This window comes from Vespula vulgaris, chromosome 1 (genome assembly GCF_905475345.1).
Source record: "Vespula vulgaris chromosome 1, iyVesVulg1.1, whole genome shotgun sequence".
Classification (NCBI taxonomy): domain Eukaryota; kingdom Metazoa; phylum Arthropoda; class Insecta; order Hymenoptera; family Vespidae; genus Vespula; species Vespula vulgaris.
The window spans coordinates 17,070,812-17,093,311 of NC_066586.1; the positions used below are offsets into that span (position 1 = coordinate 17,070,812).

Sequence of the window (22,500 nt, forward strand, 5' to 3'; positions counted from 1 at the left end):
GGAAAGTAAGAGAGAGAAAGAGAGAGAGAGAAAAAGAAAAATAAAAAAGGAAAAAAGGAAGAAAACATTTCGCATTAATAATGATAGTAATAATAGTAGTAGTAGTAATAGTAATAATAATAATAATAATAATAATAATAATAATAATAATAATAATAATAATAATATTGAATCGTTGAAAAACTCTTCTTTAAAAAGAAGAGGAAAAAATATATCTTTCGACATGAGTGTCCTTAACGATACAGAGACTACTTTTCTTTTTTCCTTATTTGCTTTATTTTTCTATCTTTTTCTCCCTTTTCTTTTCCTTTCTTTTTTATTGTTTTTTTTTTTGTTTTTTTTTTTATTCAGATAAAACGGGACTCGGAGAAAAAGCGGAGTCAGATTTTAAAATGTATTATATCTCGTTAAGGGACAAACCGAATCGACGATGAATAAAAGAGAATCATTCGATCAAAAACTAAGTTGATAATCCATCTATTAACGTATATCTTGACATCGTTTACAACTACACCTTGAACTTATAAAACGATATTATACTTTCGTTCCTCGATGACCTCCTCGATTTTAAATAATATTCATTTCATGTTTTAAACAGAACGAAAGGCAAAAGCAAAAGGAAAGAGAAAGAATGGAAAAAGAAAAAATTTAGATCAACTTATGCATCAAGAATAGAAAATTGTGAAAAGCAATAATATATCGATAAAAATTTCATATTGCATATACCCCGAACAGCAGTTTCAATCGAACGTTAAACCTTCTTACATTTGAGATTCTTAAAATAAAATGTACTCTCTCTCTCTCTCTCTCTCTCACACACACACACACACTATCAATCTTTATTTACCTTTTTCTTTTTCTATCCAAAATCGAGTGTTACAAAGAAAGTCCAAAATTTCTAAACGACTTTCTCGAACCCCGAAAATATTACGTTCGATTGATACAAACGTATCGAATCGAATCTAATTTTTCAACTTATCCTAGATATTTATCTACTTATCTACTTATCTATCTATCTATCAATTTATCTATCAATTTATCTATCTCGTTCATTCGTTCGTTCGTTCAATCGTTTGCTCGTTTTGCGTGAGGTACAAGCTTTTACGTAAGAAGTTTCGCCATGCTCGTACACGCGCGCGCGCTCATAGAAGGGACGGAGGGGGAGAAGAAGAAGAAGAAGAAGAAGAAGAAGAAGAAGAAGAAGAAGAAGAAGAAGAAGAAGAAGACGAAGAAGAAGAAGAAGAAGAGAAGGAGGAGTAAGAAGGGGGTGGAGGAGAGGAGGATACAGAACGTCGTAATCGGCTAACTTTCTCCTCGAAATCGATCTCTCCCTTCGCGTCTCACCCCCGCCATTCTTCCTCTCCCCTCTACTCTCACCTCCCCTCTCGTCCTCACGGAAGAAGGTAGAAGCTCGTTGTTTTAATGTTTCTTCGTAAATTTCATTCGTCCGTGGAAAGGACGAATTCGCAAGAGAATAATAAAAAGAAAGTTGGTTTCTCTTACTGAATTCCTCATCGTGGATTGATTTCTTATCGTAGGTTAAGAGTACGTCGTACGTGATAACTACTAAGCGAGATCTTACAAGAAATAAGGGGAAGGTAAAGAAAAGAGGAGGAAGGGGAGTGTCGAGAGTGGGGAGGGGATAGAGAAGTTTGAGACGACGAGATAGTTCGTTTTAGTTTAAAAAAAAAAAAAAAAGAAAAGAAAGGAAAGAAGAATGGAAGGAGAAAGAGATTGAAAATATGAAGGAAGAAGAAAGGGATAAAAGAAAAAAAGAGAAGAGCGAGTAAACGTCGCGATCGTTTGTAAATGAAATTATACGATGGGTCCTTCTCTCAATGGTGATATGGTGACATCGTGTTTATTTAAATCGGAAGAAGATTAAAGTCCAAGATCGTGGATCTACGTTTTTTGAAATAATTCCAGAGATACTACGTCTCTTTTATCGTACGTCTCATATATATATATATATATATATATATATATATATATATATATATAATATTATATATATGAAACTGATTACGAGCAAGCTAATACGTTCAATATGGATGACTGTCGAACGATGATCGTAAGAGAGACCAGAGACCCCACCCAAGTAAGCAAGTAAGCAAGTAAGCAAGTAAGCAAGTAAGCAAGTAAACTAAGCAAGCAAGCAAGCAAGCAAGCAACGACGTAAACGACATCAACGACGTCAACAACGACGACGACGACGACAACGACGACGACGACGACGACAACGACGACGATGACTACGACTACGAGCAGAATGAGTAGGAGGGGGAAGAGGGGGTGCTGAGAGAGTAAGAGAGAGGAGAAAGAGGAGGAGGAAAACTGTGGTAGTTCCTTGCTCAACTTGGTTAAACCGAGGAGAACCGGCGTGTCTACGACGTGGCAAGGCTACGAAGAACAGAGCAGCACGCTGCTGAATTAATCGTTGTCACGCTTAAGTAGCACGCTCGTTCGACCGATCGGCTCGTGCATACCCAGCTGATTTGCCGTTGGGCAAGTGTATTGCTACGGAGAGTAAGCATTGATTGGTTACGAAAAAAAAAAGGAAAAAAAAGGAAAGAAAGAAAGAAAGATATACACGGTAACGTCGAACGAAAGGATAAGGAGAAATAACGCTGGTTGACTTTAACGAAAAATCATATTTTTTTCTTTTTCTTTTTTTTTTTTTTTTTTTTTAATTACGCAAACCGCATCTAACGTTCACTAATAATTTTCGTACGAAGTGTTTCTTCGAGATCGCTGAAACATTTTTTTTTTCTTTTTTGTTCTTTTTTCTTTTTTTTTTTTTTCTTCCGCGCCGTAAAAGATTATCGTTAAAATATCGTACGGGGCAGTAAAAAGTAGTTGTGATCGGTCCGAAAGCGTTTCTCGAGCGTTCACTTTTCACGCGACGTATATGCATAAGTAGAAAATTCGTAGAAATAGGTAATAACTATGTCTCGTTTGTTACGAGAGATTTTGACGAAACGTTAGATTTCGGCTTGATTAGATATAAACAAGAAGATTGGATCTATCGATAATTTTGTCGAGATATTTTTATTCCCGTGGTTTAGTGTTATTTATATCCTAATAATTTCGAATCGTATAAAATTCTGTTGGTTGAAGTTTTGAAAGTAAATTCTAAATATATTTATATTCTAAAAAAAAGAAAATAAAATATCCTACGGTATATTTCCCTTGAGGTACATAGACAACACAGATTTGGACTATCAGGTCCTAATTAATTTCTATTTTGTGTCGTTTCTAAATCGTACAAACACGAGACGAAAAGAGTTAGCGTTAGTCGGAAAGAGGTAGCGTCGTAGTACCGATGTAAATAAGGATCGATCGTATTAGCATAATCATAACTAATCGTGCGTGATTCTTTCGATCGTCGCGATTAGTTAGTCGAAGAGTCCGATGTTTAGATTTTCTTGTCACGTTTAACGGTATGAACGTATTCTAATCGCCTACTGAACGCGATTCGAAGAAAAGGATCTCGTATAGCTTCGTCTTCGTACGTAGACGTACACATGCATCAAGTCACATACATACATACATACATGTGTGTATGTGTGTGTGTATATATATATATATATATATATATATATAAAACACTCGACACCCGCTACTAAGCAAACACGACATAGCAAATCGCTAAGCAGCGAGCTTTATTTTCGCAAGTGCTGTCCTAATCGTGAAGGCGTTCGTTCGAGGCGATAAATGGAACTTGTTTTCCTTTAAAAAAAAGAAAAAAAAAAGGAAAAAAGAAGAGAGAGAGAGAGAGAGAGAAAATAATTCCGAGCGCGTTATTTGCTTCCTTTGACATACGACGAGAAGAAGAGGAAGTTGTCGATTTGGCAGAAGCAAAAAAGGAAAGAATAAAAAAATAAATAAGAAAAAAAAGGAACCTGGAAAAAAGCAAAATCTCTCTTTTCAGAAAAATAAATAAATAAATAAAATAAAATAAAATAAAATGATATGCTCTTTTCCTTCTTCTTCTTCTTCTTCTTTTTCTTCTTCATCGTCATCATCGTCTCTCGCAAGAGATCGAATTCTACTATGCAGGTCTATTACTATGGTAGTACAAGTTACAAGATAAGTGTTCCTTGCACAACCACGAACGTCCTTGAGAGCCCTCTTTATCCTGTTCACCGATCGTCCATTCCTTCGTTTCGAGATTGTAAATCGGTGAACGGTAACAACTCGCACGATCCAGCTAGTCCCGGTCACTGTTTAAAACTTAACATACACATACAGTTGACTTACACACATATACACGTAGATATCGTAATAACGTGTACGTCACTTTATCTATCTATCTATCTATCTATTTATCTATCTATCTATCTATCTATCTATCTACATATATATCTGTCTATTTCTTTCTTCTTTTCTTTTTCTTTCTTTCTCTCTTCCTTTCTTTCTTTTTTTCTCTCGATCGTGTTCTAGTATATGTGTCAACGAAGACAAGGCCATAGAATCGATCGATCGATCATAGAATATACTAGAACGATTATTCGAACGATCCCCATACGTTCTCGTGAATTAACTTTACGATTCAACGCAGACAATGTTTAAGTCCCGAACAATTGTTATGTGCAATTAGAAATGAAATTTCTTTCTTGCAATTTCCTTTCTTTTTTTTCTATTTTTTTTTTTTTCTTTTCCCCGTTGTTCGTTCACATACAACGGAATCGTGTTGAGACATAGTAACATACTAATCGAACGGACGATGCTTAATATTATTCGGAATAACAACGCGATTATAGAGAAAGTCGATCCTTCTTCCTCTCGACGATGATTCGTTCGATTTATAGATCAAACAAGAAATATCTATGATGTATCGAGCAATCGCAATTCGATCATTGAAACCTGTTTTCAACCGTGAATAAACGGCACGTATTCCTCCTCACTTGTACCATTAGAAATTAATTAGGATATCTCTTTCTATTTCCCTCTCGATCAGCCTTTCCTAATAACGGGACAATTGATTTTCGTTTGGTAATGAGAATTGCATTCTTTCTTTTTTTTTTTCTTTTTCTTTTTCTTTTTCTTCTGTAATTAAACACACAGCGTGGAAACTATCAAATTTATGCTCTGGATAATATCTAATATAAACGAAAAAAGAAAATGAAAGAAACGGAATTCAAATCTATATCTGTAATAATTGACGATGTAAATATTTTTTAGTTTGTAATATTTTATTTGGACCACCCTTAACACGTATATATATATATATATATATATATACATATGTATGTATGTATATATAGAATAACATATTTCTTCGAACGGTATTCGTTCGATAAATCCATGAAGATAGATCATTATCCCGTATAGAAAAAAAAAAAAAAAATATTCTAACGGGAAAACTAATTTTCGATTGCTAATTCGATCGTAATTTCTTCCTTTTTCTATTTTTGTTTCTTTTTCTTTTCTTTATTTTCTCTAATCAAACGCAACATGTAAGCTGTCAAATTTATTCTCTCTCTCTCTTTAATTAAAAAAAAAAAAAAAAACGAAACAAGCCGAAAAAAAAAGAAAATTCAAATCGATATTCGCGATAGCTGCAATGCAAATAGTTCGTAACATTTTACTTGATTCACTCTTACATACTCACACACACACACACACACAAAAAGGTATATATAGATATATTTATCGTGTATGCATACAATAAACATATTCTTTTGAACGGTGTTCGTTCGATAGATCCACGAAGATAGATCATTATCAATTACGACAAAAAAGAACGTTAACGGTATAACTAATTTTCGATTGCTAATTCGATTGTAATTTCTTTTTCTTTAATCAAATAACACGAAAGCTATCACATTCATTCTCTTTGAGATGGTATTTAATCGAAAAAAAAAAAGAAGAAAGAAAAAGGAAAGAAAAGAAAAAATTTTCAAATCGATATCTGCATTAATCGCAATGGAAAATAGTTTGTAACACTTTACTTGGGCTATCCTTAACACGGACATATATACATACATACATACATATATAGACATAGATACATATATCTATAGACTATGTATAGACTTATGTATCGTATACATACAATAATATATTCCTTAGAACGGTATTCGCTCGATAGGCCCATGGAGATAGATTATTATCCCGGATGGAGGAAAAGACACGGATAGAAGAAGAAAACCGATCGATTCACCGTTACTCTCTTCTCGTTTTATCTCTTGCACGGTTCTTCCTCCTAAACGGATATCTCGCATATTGCGTACACGATAATACACCGGGCGTTTATTCGTGGAAGAAGGAAAGAAAGAAAAGAAAGAAAGAAAAGAAAGAAAGAAAAAAAAGAAAAGAAAGAAAAGATAGAAAAGATAGAAAGAATAGGATAGAGAGAAACAGAAAGAGATAGAAGTAGAAATACGCTATAAGAACTTAACGGTGAAGGCATAAATCTTAGGAATACCGATCCACTGAAACTCTATGGTACTAGCATTGTACGTAGAGAGAGTGCGAGAGTGAGAAAGAGAAAAAGAGAGAAAGAAAGAGAGAGAAAGAGAGAGAACCTTTTACTCTCCAACATAGCCGGTACCAGGGACGATCATAGTTAGGCTACAAACATTATCCAGGTGGTCGTAAAAGGCGGAACGCTTTGAGAAAGTATTTCGCGAAGTAGAGGAGTACAAATGCCTGACTGGCTGGCTGGTTGACTGGCTGGCTGGCTGGCTGGCTGGCTGGCTGGCTGACTGGTTGGCTGGCTGTTTGTCCTCGTACCGATTCGAGAACAACGAGTACGAGAAGACCGAAAGTAGAATAATTTTTTTCTCCAACGTCCATGGGAAAAATGGATGAAAGAATGGAAGAATGATTTTCTACGGGGATTAATAACTAGCGTCTATGATCTTTCCCATTCCTCGTCACTTCATCGTCATCGTCATCATCGTCATCATCATCCCTATCCATATTGCTCCTCTCATCGCTCCTACATCACCACTCCTCCACCACACGTCTCTCTGATGATTTTCATGCACGGACGAGCAAGCTTTCACATTCTCCTGTTGGCAAGGTTGCAACAAACCAGTGGCGGATAAAGTTCTGTTATTCGTGCATGCATCGCGTACCAGAAGAAGAAGAAGAAGAAGAAGAAGAAGAAGAAGAAGAAGAAGAAGAAGAAGAAGAAGAAGAAGAAGAAGGAGAAGAAGAAGAAGAAGAAGAGGAGGAGGAGGAGGAATAAGAAGAAGACGTAGAAATAAAAGGAGGAGGAGGAGGAGGAGGAGAAAGAGAAGCGTGACTTCCGAGTTGAAAACGGATGTGCTCGCGTGCCCAACCGACTCGTGTATGCATTCTCTCTCTCTCTCTCTCTCTCTCTTTTTCTTTCTTTCTATCTCTCTATCTCTTTCTCTCTCTACTCATGATCTACTCAAAGAAAGTTAGCGAATTAGATTGAGATCGCATCGGTTTAGCGATCGGTTGCTAGGATCGAAATAGTCTTATGGAAAGCACGAGAAAACGCGTAGTAATGTTAACTCCTATATGTTCGGGATACCTCGAACGTAAGAACGAGAAAGAGAGAAAGAGAGAGAGAGAGAGAGAGAGAGAGAGAGAGAGAAAGACAGTTCCAAGTAATGTTCGGGATCGTTCCATAGAAAGAGAGATAGACAGAGAGAAAGAGAGAGAGAAAGAGAAAGAGAGGATCGTAATCTCTTGGAAGTTACGCTCAACGTTCGCGGTCTCGCGCGTTATTTGCCGAGATACGGGAAAAAAAAGAAAAGAGAAAGAGAGAGAGAGAGAGAGAGAGAGAGAGAGAAGGAGAAAAGAAAAGAAAAAACGTTCAAATTGCGCATCCTGCATACCGATCGACATTCAGTGCCGTAAGCAGGATGGGCTCGGCCGTTGGCGAACTTAAGATACGGAGTAGGTAGGTAGGTATATACCAAGTGCCTTCGTCCATCTTTTATTGCTTTTCGATTCTCGATATCTAATAATCGTTCCTCTCGATGATGAAAAGAGAAGAAATATAAGAAAAAAGGAAAAAGGATTGCAAAAATAAAATAAACATAATAAAGAATAAGAATAAGATGAAGAATGAGAATGAGAATAAGAATAAGAATAAAAACAAAATGAAAAATAATCGCTCGACGAAACAGAACGTTAACGATCGGATCGTCAAGAGAGAGTAGTGGACCTACTACTACTACCTATTACTATCTACTACTACTACTACTACTACTACTACTACTACTACTACTATTACTATCACTACTACTGTTACTATTACTACTGCTGCTACTACTACTACTACTACTATAAACTCCTCCTTACGCTTAAAGCCGTAACTCTCTCAAGCAAAGGGTCGTCGAGCGAGTAGGCTTTTGAGCGACGTCGACGAGCTCACACACGTACTATCGAACCCGTTGTGAAAGTGCACACGGCACCTTCACCTTCACCCGCCGTCGTCGTCGTCGTCGTCGTCGTCGTCGTCGTCGTCGTCGTCGTCGTCGTCATCGTCGTCGTTGTCTTCGTCCTCTTCGTCGTCATCGTCGTCGTCGTCGTAGCTTTACGAACGTATGCATGCATGTACGTATACAGTATGTATACATGTATGTACGTATGTATGTACGTACGTATGTATTATATGTAGCTCGGATGCCTGATCGGAAACTCAATCGTAGCGTAAGCATGCATCCATCGGGCCTGGACGTCGGACGCGTCCTCTCTCTTTCTCTCTCTCACTCTCTATCTCTCTCTATCTATCTATATATCTTTCTTTGTCTTTGTCTTTCTCTCTTTCTCTTTCTCCCACTCTACTGTTTGCTTGCTATACTACCGACTGATCACGGACATGCCATGACTACTGATTTGAAAAACGGATTCGATGCATTCTAGTCAATGACGCGTTCCTTCCTTTGCCTACCTTTATATCGAAATCTAGGACGAAAGAGATACGCCAGCTTCGTCATTTTCCCTACGATTATATATATTTTCGACATATCAATTGAATAACAAATTGAAATAACATAATCACACACACACACACACACACACACACACACATATATATACATATATCATCATCATCATAAACTTATCGACAAAGATCTCTCGTTGTTATATTTTCAATTTCTTTTGTCAATCCGAAAAGAGAGAAATTTTTAGATCCTCATCTCAATTTCTCCATCTCTTTCTCTCCTCTCTCTCCCTCTCTTTTTTCTCTCTCTGTCCTCCAGCAATTCCTAAGCGATGCACCGTGTTCGCGCACGACGTTGCATCGGCAGGACGTAAACAAGGCGTTTGCGCTTGCGCAGCCTCCACGGTTTCCTCTCCTACCTCTCCTCACCCTCTCTCTCTCCTTCCCCTCCCCACCTTTACTCTCCTCCACCTCCTCTTTCCTTCCTCTTCTTCTCACCACGTCTCGCTTCCCTCCCCTCTAATCCCTCCTTCCCTCCTTTCACTCTTTTCGACATCCTCCTCTTCCTCCTCCTCCTCCTCCACCTCCTCCTCCTCATATCATCATCATCCTCCTCTTCATCCTCATCCTCCTTCTTCGCCGTTAGAGCGCTGCGATCGAAGCATGCGCGCAAACGACGCCATGCCACCCGGCGCTCGCTGCACCGTAATGGCGGCCGTGAAGAACGTCTCGTATCTCACGATTCGGTAAAATCGAAATCAAATAGATCGATTTACGGGAAAAAAGTTCCTTCGATATTTAACCAGGAATAAGGGTAATCGTATGCCTTAATAAATAGTTCGATCGATCATTTACTTTTCGTTATGTTTATGATCGAGAAAAAATTTCGTGCTTTCGCAACGGGAACGCAATCGGTAACGAACGCCATCTCGTGGCGTAAAGTAGATTATACCTCTTTCTCTCTCTCTCTCTCTGTCTTTCTGTCTGTCTTTCTTTCTTTCCTTCTATCTTTCTCTTTCACTCGCTCGCTCGCTCGCTCACTCGCTCACTCTCGTTTCTCCCTTCCAGTCGCACCACCCAGTCCAAACGACTCTTCTTTCTCTCTCACCGGTGTCGTCGACCTCGTCGTGCTCTCGCTCGAGAAATTGCGCCGAATCGTGCCTTCCCGCGCGCGTCCTTCTCCCACGCGCGGAGGATATGCACCTTTCGGACGGGGCAAATGAAACTTCCTCGAAATCTTTTCGTTCCTTTCCCCCGTATTTTTTTTATTGTCCCCCGCACGATCATTTATTTCTCTTGCCCGAGTCATTATTTTTCCGCGATTTAGACGTATTTATATACACACGCACGCGCATGTATACATATATCCCAAAATAATATATATATATATATATTATCTCGAGAAAATAATAATATTTTCGTCGAGCAAAGACATATGATTTCTTTATTTCTCTCTTCCCTTCATTTTTTTATATTCCTATTTTTCATTCTTTTTCCCTCTTTTTTCTCAATTTTTCTTTTCTTTTTCTCTTTCTTATTTTTTCTCCCTTTCTTTAATTCCTCATACGTTTCTTTCGCATTCGCATGTTTACTACACAACACAACAGGAACGCGATAATCGTTGTTGATTGCGCAAGGACGTGGAAGCGATCATGTTTTGGAATAACGGTATTCCAAGAGTATAACAGTGTATATACGTGCGTGTATATGTACAGTTGTGTGTACGCGCTTAAACGCACGTACAAACTCGACTTTTCCTCGTACAATCCCCCAGAGTTCGGATTCGCACGGGTTTTTTCTTTCCCGTTAGGACACGATCCTCCTACGATTGGATAGGCCGAACGTGTACCGCAAGAATAAAAAAGAAAGAAAGAAAGAAAAAAAGAAAACTAAAAAAGAAAGAATGACAGAAAAAATAAAAGAAAAAGGAAGAGAAAAAAGAGAGAGAAAAAATTCAAAAAATCAATCGAAAAGTCGGAAAGTCCGGTATTGAGAAAGAGTGAGAGAGAGAGAGAGAGAGAGAGAGAGAGAGAGAGAGAGAAAATATATATATATGTGTGTATGTACTTGCATGGGCGCCTCTACATGCATGCATGCGCAGCTTCGTCACGGAGAGTCTTCTCGTTTGTTTACATCGCGCCTGGAAGAGAATCGCGCATGTTGCGACGATGGTCGCAAGGGACTCATACTTGACATTTTTTTCTCGCTCGACAATTTACCTACATAGACAATAGGTATTTCAATGATATATATATATATGTAAGAGAAAAAAAAAGAAGAATGAGTATAAGCGTGTTTTTAACCTTTATCAAGAGGCGTGCGAGTAACCATATACCCCATTTTCTTCAACGAGCTCGTCATCGACACCCACCGACTATGCGATAAAGTTTTTATCAAGAGACAAATTCTTTCACCTAATTGCATCTCTACGTTTATCTCCTCTCTCTCACACACACTATCTATATCTTTATCGTCATAGATAGTACACGTAGTATATACGTATATATGTATTACGTACATACGTCATCGACGAGACCGAATCCTAATTGATTTTTCTTCTATCGTAAAAGAGAAAGAGAGAGAGAGAGAGAGAGAGAGTTTGGCTTCTCCCCTTCGTCTGATCGAATTGTAGCCGGTTAGGGGTCCAATTTGGACAACGTAGCATTAAAAATAAACCGAATACTTTGCGTCCAAGACCTATCTCCCTACAACCCACAATTTCTCTTTATTCGACCGAATCCGATCGAACCTGAAGCGACCCAACCCGAAGATAGTAAAAGAACGTAATAGACGAATCACTAAAAGAGATAGGGGCAGAGAAAGATAAGAAAAAACTTTACTTAAATGGTGCCATCAGAAGGCTCAGACAACTAAGTATGTAAGTACATCTCTTTGAGCGTACAACTCGCACGCACGAACTACGCCTTGCTTTATCCTTTTGTCGAGACGAAGACATGCTAGTAGAAAGAGAAGGACGGGTTGTAGTCTTGGGGAAGAAGAAGAAGAAGAAGAAGAAGAAGAGGAGGAGAAGGGATATGAAGGAGGATTACTACTCCGTGCGAAGGAAGTCGAAACGCGGATTCTTACTTCGAGCAAAGTAAGAACCAACGTCTGTGGGCATGGCGTCGTCTCTCAACGCACCGTTATTCCGTGAAAGAAGAGAGTACGAACGAAAGAACGAGCAAGTCGTTGTGTCGTCGTCATCGTCATCCTCGTTGGCGTGTGTTGCCGCTCTCTCTCTCTCTCTCTCTCTCTCTCTCTCTCTCTCTCTCTTCCGGTCTCTCTCTCACTCTCTCCACCCTATGCACGCGGGCGGGCGGGCGGCCGAGCGAGCTGTTGCGCGCCCGCGCGCAACTACGCAGTTGGAATCGGCGTTCTCCGCGCTTGTTGGCGCGAAACAGCAGCAGACTCGGGAATCTCCGTCGTTGTTGTCATCGTCGTCATCGTCGTCATCGTCATCGTCATCGTCATCGTCGTTCATTGTCCGTCTCTCTTCTCCGTTTCTTCCCTTTATCTGTGCACCACCTATCGTCGTTTTGATAGATCTACTCTAACGTAACTTTCTCGTCGTTCGATTATAAAAAACAAGAACGATCCCCACCGAAAATCCTATAAAATTTATCTCAATCGTATCTATCTATCTATAAATCTATCTATCTATTTATTTATCCACCCACATCGCAACGACGAGCATTATAGCACGAGGTTCGTTCGTGCCGTTTTGACGCGATTTAACGACACGAACACGTTCGCGAAGGTATAAAAAGATGACGAGGAGAAAGACAAAGTCGACGAGCTAGAAACGGGGGTAGGGGAAGTAGTAAGAGTAGAAGGGGAGGGAGTAGTGGTACATGGACGAGTATCTCCGTTCTTTCTGGCAAGAAAAGAAAGAAAGAAAGAAATAAATAAATAAAAGGGAAAAAAGAAAGAAAGAAAGAAATGGTTTTGATCGAGCACGCACGCACGCACGCACGAACGAACGAACGAACGAACGAACGAATACTTACACTTAGATCTCCATAGATTTTTCTCGCGCCACCCCGTAGATTGTAACGTCCGTGCGCCTAACGCGTGGTGGTAGTATTAAGGAAGGGTCAACGGCCGACCCTCACCACGCGCGCGGCACGGATCGACGCGGCTCGTACGCGCCGACACACGGGAGCCCCGGTTTGTTTTGGTTTCTCGGCCGTTACCCCCTGGCTCTCCTCACCTATCCCCGCCAAAGGAGAGTAGCACGAAGTTCTCTTTATTTCTTTCTTTCTTTCTTTATTTATTTCTTTCTTCTTTTCTTTCTTTCTTTCTTTCTCTCTCTTTATTACACTCTCGGCCTTCCTCGCGATTTCTCTCCCTCCCTCTTTGTCTCTCTCTCTTTGTTTTTTTAGTTGTATCGTACCAAGTTGCTTTTCACGGGCGTCGAATGTACAAAGTACTCCCTTTCTTTCCTTCTTGTAAAAGGACAGAGCGCGCGCGAGAGAGAGAGAGAGAGAGAGAGAGAGAAAGAGCGAGAGAGCGAGAAAGAAGTGGGAGAGGGAGGAAGCGTGTTCCAAAATTAGCCTTGGAGTAGTCTGTCTGTGTGTCATGGCGCTCGCCGAACGAACACAACAACAACAACAATAACAACAACAACAACAAAACAATAACAACAAACAACAATAACAAACAACAACAAACAACAACGACGACGATTTGCCTTAGAATCTCTTCCCAAGGATCGGGGAGGGGGAAAAGGACGAGTATAAGGGTCTAGTAGTAGTAAAGTGTAATCGCTCGTACGACGATAGTAGGTAGAGAGGGATTCGCTGAGAAAATCGACGCTCGTGACTTCGCGATAGAGAAGCGTGTGCGAGCGAGAAGGAGTCTCTCTAATTCGCTCGCGCGAGCTCGCGCACACGCTCACTTGCATCGAGAGGGGCGCCGAGGACGCCGCGTGCGTATCGCCGGCCAGTGCACTCGTGTCCCACGAGGCGCTTCTCTTCCCTTCCCTCCCCCTCCCCCACCCCCACCCCCATCTCATACCTCACCCTCTCTTCTCTTCTCTTCTCTTCTCTTCTCTTCTCTTCTCTTCTCTTCTCTTCACTTCTCTTCCCTTTACCCTTTTCCCGACTATTCCTCTTACTCTATCCTCGCCGTTGTCATTGTGTCCTCGTCATCATCATAATCCTTCCTTCCTTCCTTCCTTCCTTCCTTCCTTCCTTCCTTTCTTCTTTCCTTTCTTCCTTCTTTCCTTCCTTTCTTCATTCCTTCCTTCTTTCCTGGCTTTCGTTCTTTCGTTTGTTCGTTCGTTGGATGCACAGAGAAAGCGTGGAAATGAGTAGCACTAGACTGTTTCTGTGGGTACCCACTTTAGGGATCGATTTTTACGACCCTTCGCGTCGCGCACCGATGCGTTTCGGACTTTCACGCTTACGGAAACGCTTCGACTTCTCGGATTTTACAGTCGTAAAATACCCTTTAAGTCTTTAATACATGGATACATACATAATACGTATATACATATATACGTGTATACGTATGTGGGAAAGTGTGTGTGTGTATATATATATATATTATCCTATACTCGTGAAAATAGTGAGATCGATTTATCGACTCCACTTTTCAATGTATGTATTTACGTACGTATATACGTAAACATGTATAATATATGCTCGGTTAGCTTCACTCGCATAGGTTTCTCGTACATACATATATGATCGTTTACTTTCGTTCCGTTCGCCCGTGCCACAGAGAGTGTGGGAAGCACTTTCCTATAACTTTCGTGCGTGCTTTCACGTAGCTGGAATTTCTCGCACGCTTTTAAAACGTCGCTCGTGAAGTTAAGCCTGACGTAACCAAGAACTACTACTACTACTACTACTACTACTACTACTACTACTACTACTACTACTACTACTACTACTCACTACTACTACTACTACTATTACTACTACTACTACTACTACTACTACTCACTACTACTACTACTACTACTACCACTACTATTACAACTACTACCACTATTACTACTATTACCACTACTACTACTCTACTATTACTACTATTATTGCTATTACTATTACTACGCTATTACTACTGCTACTACACTACTACTACTACTATTATTGCTATTACTATTACTACGCTATTACTACTGCTACTACACTACTACTACTACTATTACTACTACTATTACTACTGGTACTAGCTGACACTTTAGGTCGGTCATACTTTATTATTTCCTTTCGATTAAAAACCACAGATGAATTCCTGCGTTTTATTTTTTCTCTTTATTTTTTTCAACATATTTTTTTTCTTTTCCCTCTTTTTCTCTCTATTTTTTATTTTAAGAAATATCTGTCAACTATGTATATATATATATACATACACATGTGTGTGCGTGTGCGTATATAAATTTCCCCATGAGTAAACTATCTCGGAGCTAGTAAAATAACAGGCACCTTTAACAGAGACCTTGACTGGAATTCTAATTTGTAGGTTATGTTGCTTTGACGCGAACGTGCGGTATCCGCGTGCTCATTCTAATTATACGTCGTTCGACTTTACGACTTTGGAAACGCGAAGAAGAAAGAGGTTGATAGAGGTGGAGGTGAAGGTAGAGATGGAGATGGAAATAATGATGAGTGTTGCCGTTGATTGTGGTTGATAGTGGTGGTAGAAGTTGTTGTTGTTCTTGCTGTTGTGGCTCATTGGAGTCTCTGTCGGAGTCCCTCTTTCCTACTCCGTCCTCTGCTAGAACTCGTCGCGAAGATGTCGTGCGGTGCTGCGTGTTGCGTAGAAGAAAAAAAAAAAAAGGGACGTGGGAAGAGAGGGAGACTCGCTTGGACGAGCTCGGTATGGCCGGTGCTCTCCGATCAGACCGTGCGCGTGCACCCCGTAGACTATCTCTCTCTCTTTCTCGAGTTCACTATCGGCAACATTGTATACCCCGTACACGATGCATCCACGAAAGACACTCGGCAACCCTGTTATAGCTTACAAACCACGACGACGATCAACATTGTGCGCTACTCCGTCTTTGGGGTGAGCCAACTTTTTGTTTTATATCCCTTCCTTAGTCTTCTTCTTCTTCTTCTTCTTCTTCTTCTTTCTCCTCTTCCTCCTCCACCTCTGTCTCCCCCCCACCTCCTCCCCCTCCCCCTCCTTCTACTTCCTCCTCCACCTTCTTCTTCTCCGTCCCTTTCACCTCTCTGACCACATTTCTCGCGTATTTCTTTGATAACGTATCTCCCAAGAAAATTGTCTTTTCAAAACGTTGCGGGTGATACAAGTGTCTTATATATTTCCTAAAAAAAAAAATAAATATATATGCGAGAGGGAAGGGTAGAGTGGGGGAGAGGGGCTGATGATATCGAATGTTTGAACTCGGATGCAACAGCTTGCATTAACGAAATTGCAAGTGAATAATTTATTGTAGCGACTGGAGATAACTCTTGGAAACTTGGGCGTCATCTTTTTATCCCTCTCTCTCTCTCTCTCTCTCTCTATTTCTGTTTATCTATCTCTACCTCTGTTCCTCTTTTTCTTCCGAGTACAAATTTTGGGATGCGAGAAAACTTGACGTCGTATATATCCTTCCTCGTTGAGAATTTTCTCGACCTTCCACAATATACCATCTATACAAGGCATACAACATACATACATACATATATATATATATACATACATACAAATATATATATATATATATATATTGAAACTGGGATACCGTTATTGCGAAGCAAGCAAGAAATTGCGTCTCGTTCCCCTCGTACGAATATCTCGGTCGAAAAGGCCAAACGTTGGGACGTGGCGGATAGATCGAATCGTAACAAAACCACTGTGCTGAGATTGTCCTCGTCGCCGTCCTCGTCGTCGTCGTCGTCGTCGTCGTCGTCGTCGTCGTCGTCGTGCAACCCAACAAAAGAGAATAAGAGAGAGAGAGAGAGAAAGAGAGAGAGAGAAAGAGAGAGAGAAAGAAAGAGAAAGAGATAGAGAAAGCGGTAAGGAGTAAGGAGAACGATGTAGTGGTAAAAGAAGAGAGAGAGAGAGAGAGAGAGAGAGAGAGATAGAGACCACGTAGACTTTCAAGTTGCGGCGAATGAACGGTCGAGCAAGGCAAACGCGAAGCAAGGTAAGGCAAGGCAAGGCAAGGCAAGGCAAGGCAAGGCAAAGCAAATGGAGGGCAATGTCTACCGGGCAACGTAGGTCTGTGACCGTTGCGATCGCTATCCCGCTTTATACGACGTGATCAGCGCGTATCGTTTACGAGGGATGATGATGTCACGAGGCATCCTTTATCCTCTTTCTCTGTCTTTTTCTCTCTGTCTTTTTGTCTCTTCCTTTTTCTTTTTTCTTTCTCTCTTTCTTTCTTTTTTTCTTTCTCTGTCTGTCTCTCTCTCTCTCTCTCTCTCTCTCCGTCTCTCTGTCTCTGTCTCGTTTCCTGACCACGATTCGATTTGAAAGTCGTTCAACTTTACAGGCTCGCTATAATCGCGAGAGCATTGCAGTCACCTGTTACTCCATTCGTTCCGTTCGTGCGGATTAGAGGTCAGAAGGTATTAAACAAAGAAAGATGATTCGTACGTAAGATTTCGTCGTTTGCTATGTCTTTTATGTTATCGTATTTATATGTAAAAAGAGCATTTATATCGTGAGATTATTATCTATATATATATGTGTACATATATATATATATATATATATATATATGTACACACGATACGTCGTCGGATACAACTCATAACGACAATATATCTATCAAAGTTATTATCCGTTCGTTGATGATCGATTAATCCATCTATCCATCCATCCATCGATCAATCGATCGATCGATCCATCGATCGATCGATCGATCTATCGTTGATTCTCGACGACGATAAAAGCGATAAGGACTACGAAGGTGTAACGAGTTCAACGATAACGATCGTCTACCGACTATCTCACGCTAAACGTCGTGCGTCGTCGTTCGCTCCCCGCACGATTCGTGTTCTCCCTTTTGAATTTTTAATCCCTAAATTCCACTACGGCCGATGACACCAGCATAGTCCGCTGTTTCCTTCAGCTCTACTAGTCTAGCCTAGTCTAACCTTTCGAGACGTTCGTTTTTTTTCACCTAGGTGTAACACGCACGATCGTGTCCTTCCCTTCTTTCTTTCTTTCGTACATTTGTTCGTTCGTTCGTTCGTTCGTTCTTTCGTTCTTTCGTTCGTTCGTTCGTTCGTTCGTTCGTTCGTTCGTTCGTTCGTTCGTTTTACGACTAGTCAGTCAGTAGTCAGTCTATCCTTCGCAAATGGGGGTTGTGTGCATCGTTCTTGGATCAATAGCACGTGACAGTCGTCGTGACCGGCGCCTCCGCAACGGGTTGCCTCCTTTCTCGTTGCGTTCTCTCTCTCTCTCTCTCTCTCTCTCTCTCTCTCTCTCTCTCTCTCTCTCGGTTGACGCCGCCACCGCCACCACCACCACCACCACCATCACCGCCGCCGCCGCCGGTCTGATGTAAACAAAGGAACAGCTAAACGCTCTCGCTCTCGTGCGCTTATACTCCAGCCGTCGTCCGATCGATTTTTTTTTTTTCTTTCTTTCTTTCTTTCTTTCTTTCTTTCTTTCTTTCAAAGCAACAACGCGATCAACCAAATTTACACATTTGTCCTAACGAACAAAAAGCCGCATCTTTTCTCCCTGCGATTATCCGTATCTTCGTCTTTTTTTATTTATTTGTTTCTTTTTTCTCGTCTCTCTCTCTCTCTCTCTTTTTTTTCACAAATCGTTCACAAGCGTTAAACGATACAGAAATAATGATTTCCTTTTTTCTTCTTCTTTTTTAATTATTATTTTTTTTTTTCGATTATTTTCAGGCAAACGCCGCCGTAGTCTTCAAATGTACATGGAAGGGTTGTCTCGAAATCAAGGCTACAGTACCTCTGATCGAGGAACACGTGCGCCAGAGTCATCTTGGGTAAGTTAATTTTTCCCATCTGCTTATCTACTCTGTTTTGGTTAAGAGCTTTTCCACAAATTGTCAGTCCCGAAGAACGGCGTCGACATACGGTTACCCAATCGAAAATAATTAACCCGTAAGACCAAGGACGCGAAATACTCTTCAGGGCTGACATTGAACCGTCGCGATAAGATAAGATGCGCGAAATATCGCCATGTAGTTATGCCTCGTCTCGCGTTATACGTAAATACATATACGTATCTACGTATTTTTGTGCGTCCGTGTACAAGCGAAGAGGAATTACAAGCCGGCGTCTTGTATTGCTTGCGTCAGATTTCTTCCTCGTGGCCGCACTCGAAAATGTTCTTTCGTAAATACGAGATATTCTTCGTGCTCGCCAACCGATACTACTTCCTATCTTTCGTTCATTAAATTCAACGACCGACCGGTTATACAAATACAACAACGCGTGTAAATAATTTGCTACCGTGGAAGTAAATAACGCGATGTCGCAGATAATGTAAACGTAAGAAAGAAAGGGGAACAAAAAGATAATAAAAAGAAAGAAAAAAGTTGTTTAACAAAATCCAAGCGTTCACTAAAAATGCCAGTTATTCGATAAAATTGATGCGTACGATTAATATAGCCTGGTCTCGATGTCGCTTAACGAAGGATAATGATCTTTTGCAGTCCAAAGAAATCGAAAGTCTATGAGAACGAGGACGATGACGATATATCGGATCACGAGGAGGAATTTTATTATCAGGAAGTTGCGGTGGATCATATGAGTTCGCCGCCTACCATGTCGCACCGGGACATGGCCAGGCCACCTCACGAAGATCCGGAGTATCAGAAACAGCTTCGCTTAGAGGCAGTGCCGGTGAATCCGAGCAATACGGAAAGCAACGGTGCAACAGCGATGCCGTGCGTGAAGGAACGAAACAATGCATTCACGATCCTACAGTCGCCTGTAAGTAGAAACAACAAGTCTATGTATTCGTTGGCCGCAATGCCTACTAACCACGGTTAGATACGTTTTCTCTTAACCGCTTCGTCATGCAGATACATATAACCGACATTTCACTTTCGTTCCACGAATGAACTCGTGCGATCACGTATGTCTCTACGTTTAATTCGACAGGGAACGCCGATCAAGCACATAAAGTTGTCGCCACGTCCGTTCCAAGCCTATCACCAGCAGAACATGGGTCTTTTGACGGTGTCCACAGGAAAGATACCATCCTCACCACGTAGGATCCGCGGTGAAACAAAAAAATGTCGCAAGGTTTACGGCATGGAGCACCGTGATCTCTGGTGCACTCAATGCAAATGGAAGAAGGCATGTAGTCGTTTCGGCGACTAGGCCAAAAAGCCGCCCCGTTCTAACGTCCGCGGGCGGAGATCATCGCCGAGCCGACCCCAGAATATTAATACGATGCCAGTGCCAGCAAGACGTCGATTGTCCTCGTCGTATCATCGTCGACCAGAACAAGTAACTCCGCCGCCATCATTACTGTCATCGGTATTATCATCAACGACATCGCCATCGACACTACCAACGACTGCCAACGATGATAATCGAATCGAGAGAAACGAGCGTCGAAGAGAAACGAGATCCTCGTTATATCGGCACGATCACTAAAGAACGCGGTTCTTTAGCGAAGATATATATATATATCTTTATATATATATATATATATCTTTATATATATATATATACCCTCTTTATCGTCCACCATCTTTTAAACGATGGCTAAAGCGTGTATAACCACCTCGACGGATTCCTTCCGAACGATCGTCCATCCGTAAGACGCGTTCCTTCTTTTTTTCTTCTTCATCTTCTTCTTATTTGTATTCTTACTCTTATTCTTATTCTTCTTTCATCGTCTTGTCCTTGTCCACTTTTTGATCTCCTTCGTCTTGTTAATTCTCCTATTACTCTCCTTTCTCTTCCCTCCATTTTATCCTTCTTCTTCTTCTTCTTATTCTTCTTCCTCCTCCTCCTTAACCAATTTCTTTTTTTCTCGATGACGAGTTTCTCGACGGCCAGAAATCTCTTCCCAAAGAGAAACGTCTATCCCATGACGGATGGCGGACGGGGTTATATAAGGGCCGATCTTCGTGCGTTCTCCCGAGCTCCTTGTTTCGGGCACACAGCACAACACACATATGGCGAACTATTAGAAAGGGGGAGTTAGAGGAGATAGAGGGGTGGGAGTGAGACACAGGGGTGCCTTCGCCTTAACGAAGGAATCTTAATTAATTAATAGATAGGGAATAATTGGTGCGAGCGTGCGCGCGAGGCATACTAACGACCGATGCGTGCTCTCCGCATTTACACATTATGTGTATATGCATGTATGTGTGTACGTGTGTGTGTGTATGTATGTATGTATGTATGTATGTGTCGTCGAGTATTTCTGTTAAGTTAGATGGAGAGCGCGTTAATACGGCCTCGATCATGCGTTCGCCGTTCAATAGGTAACAACTTATTTATTCGGTTCGGCAAGCAAGCATGCCGAAATCGAATAATCGTCGTCGATCGTCGATCGTCAATCGTCAAGCGAACGATCTTTAAGCCAATCGAATATGCCCGAGCGTTAAAAAACATTTTTTTCTTTGTAGACTTCTCGAGGTACACACACGTTATATATTATATATGTATGTATATATGTGTGTGTGTATGTATATATATATATATATATTACCGATCTCACAGAACAGAGATATCTACCTTATCGACGACGACGTCGTCACCAAATCACCATTTTCATTTTATAACAATATCTCTAAAATATCTCTCTAAAATCTATCGATCCTACTTGAAATCGCGTTAGATAAGCTCCAATCGTAAAAAAGAACGAAAATATCGAAATAATGTTCTGTTCTTTGACGAATAATGTGTGTGTCTGTATATATATATATATGTATGTATGTATATGGATGCACACGTAAATACGTGTGTTATCTTCGAAAGAAAACATCGAAGACAGACGACAGTGGCAAATCGGTATTTCGACAGGCGTATTTCGTCGCGTCGATCGAGCCTACGGAAATCTACCTCGACGTTTATCTTAACGTTCGCTGATCGAAATCGTAATAATAGCGTTTTACGACTTACCTGTATATGTATGTATGCGCGCGTACAGAAATGTCTATGTATTTCGAATGAAAATAATATATACAATATGTCGAAGCGATTTGCTTTGCGTTCGCTGTCTCTGAGGCTATGCCATATGAGGTAAACGTAATATATTATTACTCCGTTATCTTTTTCTCTGCGAAATACAAAAATATAATCTGTATATATATATATATGTATGTAAAGACGCATATTATCTTACAACCTCGACGTGTAGTCGGTTCGATGAATTTTATTGATTCGATAATAACCAGACAAATCGTGAGAAAAGACAAGGAAAAAGGAAAAAAGAAACAACAACAAATATTTTCATTCTTCCGTCTACTTTTTCGTTATACCTACGTACATACGTCATTTACTTTTTTGGCTTCAATCGTTTCTACGATCGACGATCGATAGTAGCATAATATACATATGTATCTCTCTCTCTCTCTCTCTCTCTCTCTTTCTCTCATTTTCAAATTAAAGATAGAAAGAAAAAGAGGAAAAGAGAGAGAGAGAGAGAGAAAGAGAGAAAAAGATGAGAAAGCCGCATGTCCGAACCATCTTTTCTTAGCTCATTGTTAAACACAC

At 40.5% G+C, this 22,500-nt stretch overlaps 1 protein-coding gene and 1 long non-coding RNA gene across 6 annotated transcripts in view; one reads left to right on the forward strand and one right to left on the reverse strand.

Annotated features, from left to right (window-relative positions):
- Positions 1-22,500, forward strand: part of LOC127063284 (zinc finger protein 395-like) — a 106,603-nt gene that overhangs the window by 77,169 nt on the left and 6,934 nt on the right. For all 5 annotated transcript variants that reach the window (XR_007781310.1, XM_050992861.1, XM_050992853.1 and 2 more), the window contains 3 exons: positions 18,703-18,803; positions 19,476-19,755; positions 19,927-22,500. The exon at positions 19,927-22,500 is cut by the window's right edge. Coding sequence is in view for 4 of the 5 variants with exons in the window: in XM_050992861.1 (XP_050848818.1) it covers positions 18,703-18,803; positions 19,476-19,755; positions 19,927-20,148 (603 nt within the window). In the remaining variant the exon portion in view is untranslated. The remainder of the gene's footprint in view (positions 1-18,702; positions 18,804-19,475; positions 19,756-19,926) is intronic.
- LOC127063406 (uncharacterized) overlaps positions 1-22,500 on the reverse strand; it is a 49,730-nt gene that overhangs the window by 16,271 nt on the left and 10,959 nt on the right. The gene's annotated exons all lie outside the window — the stretch shown is intronic.